This window comes from Montipora foliosa, chromosome 10 (genome assembly GCF_036669935.1).
Source record: "Montipora foliosa isolate CH-2021 chromosome 10, ASM3666993v2, whole genome shotgun sequence".
NCBI lineage: Eukaryota > Metazoa > Cnidaria > Anthozoa > Scleractinia > Acroporidae > Montipora > Montipora foliosa.
The window spans coordinates 11,451,562-11,455,310 of record NC_090878.1 but is presented as its reverse complement, the minus strand read 5'-3'; the positions used below and the strand labels follow the sequence as shown (position 1 = coordinate 11,455,310).

The window sequence follows — 3,749 nt, the reverse complement described above, 5'->3', positions numbered from 1 at the left end:
CATCCCTTCTAGTGGACCAGGAAATTTCCAGTGAAATTCCCTACAATGGTAATGACATCCAAAGTTTGAAAATAAATCTGTCCGTTTGTTACACTTAAACCAAGGACTGATCGCCGGCATCTGATCAGGAGATTTGGCAATTTCATGCCCCTTTAAACCAGGAACAATAGTGTGTGTTCAGCTTTGATGTTCAAGATGATAGTAAACTGGTTGCGAAACACCATAAACCATCAATAATTGGCCGAAACGGAAAATACCATAATATTCTTTGTCTGTCCACCCAAATTTTGGATGTGTTTTTTGTTTCTCTTGGGACCATTGTAAGTCCCAAGAGTAACAGGAAACAATGCTTATTAAAAATTTGGGTTGAGTTGTCAAACAAAGAGTATTATGGTATTTTCCACTTCGTCCAACTTGTTGCATTTCGAGAGTTCAGGCGCATGACATTGTAGATCCCACAGACCCGCGGGACACTTTGCCTGTCAAGAACCTTGATAAGCGCCATCGGTAAAAAATCGTTTCTCCATTCAACAGATTACTTGGAGTATTTCGCACCAGACTTCTCTTTGTATCCAGATATTGCAGCCAGAATTGAAAACCAAAACAGCAAACAGGTAAAAAAGTATCTACAATCCTGGCGAAGGTCATTTGTAGGTTGTCCCTTGTCTGTCAAAACTCGTGGCCCTTTGTTCTCGTTTCGAATGTCTGGAATATATGCCCCGTCTCTTGCTCGCTTAGCCATGGCACAAATGACTGTCTCTTCTGTTATATTTTGATTGTATTTTGTGCTTACCATAAACTGGAATCTTTTGTACGTAAAAAGGCAAAATATGTGTTATGTGCTGGAGAGCTCAGATTTACATTATGAGTTTTGTGAAATCAAGCATGTTAACGTAACAGTAGCAGTCTCGGTTGAGTTTAATATCTCTGATCTCCTTAACAGGGTTAATTGGTGTGTAGTATCGACAGGCCTGACAAAAGAACAGGTTTTAACCCGTTGACCCGTTAACACCTCAAACGCTAGACAGAATGAAATGTGTTAAGTCTCACTCCCATGAAAGAATCTATGCATGGGTTAACACCGTGTTGCATAGTTTGCTAGTCAATAACTGATGTAGCAGTTTTTAATTTACCTTGCTGCGTGTGTAGCCAAGGAGATCGTGGCGTTCCATATTGCCATGTGTGTTACGGAACGGCTGGATACACAAATAAATGAATCACTAGAAATAGATCATTGCTTTGAAACTCGTATGAACTCTGATGTAGCAGTTTTTAATTTACCTTGCTGCGTGTGTAGCCAAGGAGATCGTGGCGTTCCATATTGCCATGTGTGTTACGGAACGGCTGGATACACAAATAAATGAATCACTAGAAATAGATCATTGCTTTGAAACTCGTATGAACTCTGGAAAAAGGTTAGCGAATGATGCCATATACATTGGCACCTTTCATGCCTTTGAATCCTTTGATAACGAGAAGTGAAAATATTTGGTTAATTTCTCTTTTCCTTCAACTGTATCTCTTCGTTCTTGTCTGTGCGCAGTATCTGGATCACATCAAGCATACTGTGATAGAGAACGTTAAGTGCTTAACTGGGGCTCCTAGTGTCCAGATGCAGGAGGTCCCCCCGGATTTTATGTGCCTCGAAGCCATGGAAGATCAGGAGGATCCAGATGGAAGACACGACGATGACTCAAGGTGAGGGAGGGGGGTTCCTTTTGCAGGTACCGGAGGAGAGATTATGTAAAACAAAAGAAACAAAAGACAGAAAACAAAACAACTCCAAATAAAGACTAATCTCAAGGGACCAAAAATACAATGCTTTCCGGTACATGCAGAAAGACCCAGGAGGGGAGGGTCAGGAGACGAAGATGGAGGAGGTTGGGATGAGGATGGTTTGGGGATAAAAGGTAGCAGTCAGTAGAAAAGGATTAGTAGAGATAGGACGGGATGAGAAAGGACGCACTAGAAACAAGGAGAGTAAGGGGGGGGGGGGGGGAGGTATTCAGTTGCATTTGGATTCAAAGGGGCCAGAGACATGATCTAGAAGCGCAACCCATCTCTCATTGATTGTTTATGCACCGGCCTGGAAGGGCTTTTCATTATTGTGGTCGTCGGCGATCCTCGCATTGTCACCATCTTCGTCATCTTCATTATCATTTTTCTTTCTGGTCTGATCTCCTTTTTGGTTACTTAAGCTTGGTCGGCTGTTGTTCTCATTCTTATCATATCATCGTCTTCATCAACAACAGCAGCAGCATCCTCATCCAAACTTCTTCAACATCATGAATTTCTAATGGCAGCTCAGCAAACTCAGTAAATCTGAAAGGTTTTGTTGAGTTTTAGTTAGACCAACGTTATTAGCATAGACCATAAGCCAAGAGCTTGCCTGATAATACTGTTCTGTTCACACAGATTTGAAGGGGAATTTTACGAAGGCGAACACGACGTGGATAAAGAAGAGGCGTACGTTGATGTATAATGACACCACATAGACTGAGACAGCTGCATTTTTTTTAGAACAAAGAGAATACGCGAACTCGCGCGAGAGAAAGCGAAGCTCTCATTTTACGAACACCTACTGGATCATGTGAAAATTATGAGTCGGGAACACGAGGTGTCCTCTACAAGTAAAGCAGTTTGCGCACGAAGCAACTGCCATTACTTGTGTTGGACTTAATTCATTTCAAGTTTTTACATGCTTACGCCGTTCTTTGTACGCGAAAGAAGTTTTCTTGTATAGATAAAGTTGGTATTTAGAGTTTGCAATGATTGTAAATAAATTGACACTGTTGATCTGATTTCAAGTTTTTATCGACCCTTCATCACGACCCTGTGCCTTCCTTTATCGTTGTGTTTCAAAGAACAACAAAGAAACGGACAAAATGCAAAGGTCTGTCTTCATTTAGTGGTTATCTCGAAAGTGACAAACGACAAAGGTGAATTTAATGGACTTTGAGTGCAAGTGTATTTAGCCAAGGGGCGTTAATTGGAGGACACTGTACAGGAATCGGCTAAAATCGGAACAAATCAAATCAAAAGTTGGTTTTTGAGGAGAGGGGAAAACTGGAGTACCCGGAGAAAAACCTCTCTGTGCAGAGTAGAGAACCAACAAACTCAACCCACATATGACGCCGACTCTGGGAATCGAACCCAGGCCACATTGGTGGGAAGCGAGTGCTCTCACCACTGCGCCATCTCTGCACCCCAAGAGAAGATAAAACCGAAGAAAAACCTCTCTGTGCAGAGTAGAGAACCAACAAACTCAACCCACATATGACACCGAGTCTGGGAATCGAACCCAGGCCACATTGGTGGGAGGCGAGAGCTCTCACCAATGCGCCATCCCTGCACTCCAAGAGAGCATAAAACCGGAGAAAAACCTCTCGGTGCAGAGTACCAACAAACTGAATCCTCATATGACGCCGACTCTAGGAATCGAACCCAGGCCACATTGGTTGGAGGCGAGTGCTCTCACCACTGCACCATCCCTGCACCCCAAGAGAAGATAAAACCGGAGAAAAACCTCTCGGTGCAAAGTAGAGAACCAACAAACTCAACCCACATATGACGCCGAGTCTGGGAATCGAACCCAGGCCACATTGGTGGGAGGCGAGAGCTCTCACCACTGCACCATCCCTGTACCCCAAGAGAAGATAAAACCGGATAAAAACCTCTCGGTGCAGAGTAGAGAACCAACAAACTCAACCCACATATGACGCCGAGTCTGGGAATCGAACCCAGGCCAC

At 43.4% G+C, this 3,749-nt stretch overlaps 1 protein-coding gene across 1 annotated transcript in view; it reads left to right on the top strand.

The window, feature by feature from the left end:
* Positions 1-2,801, top strand: part of LOC137973690 (histone deacetylase 3-like) — a 14,533-nt gene extending 11,732 nt beyond the window's left edge. Inside the window, exons 14-17 of the mRNA XM_068820564.1 lie at positions 1-48; positions 535-614; positions 1,544-1,698; positions 2,416-2,801. The exon at positions 1-48 is cut by the window's left edge and continues 11 nt beyond it. Coding sequence (XP_068676665.1) covers positions 1-48; positions 535-614; positions 1,544-1,698; positions 2,416-2,482 — 350 coding nt within the window. The 3' untranslated portion in view covers positions 2,483-2,801. The remainder of the gene's footprint in view (positions 49-534; positions 615-1,543; positions 1,699-2,415) is intronic.
* Positions 2,802-3,749: the final 948 nt, after the last annotated feature.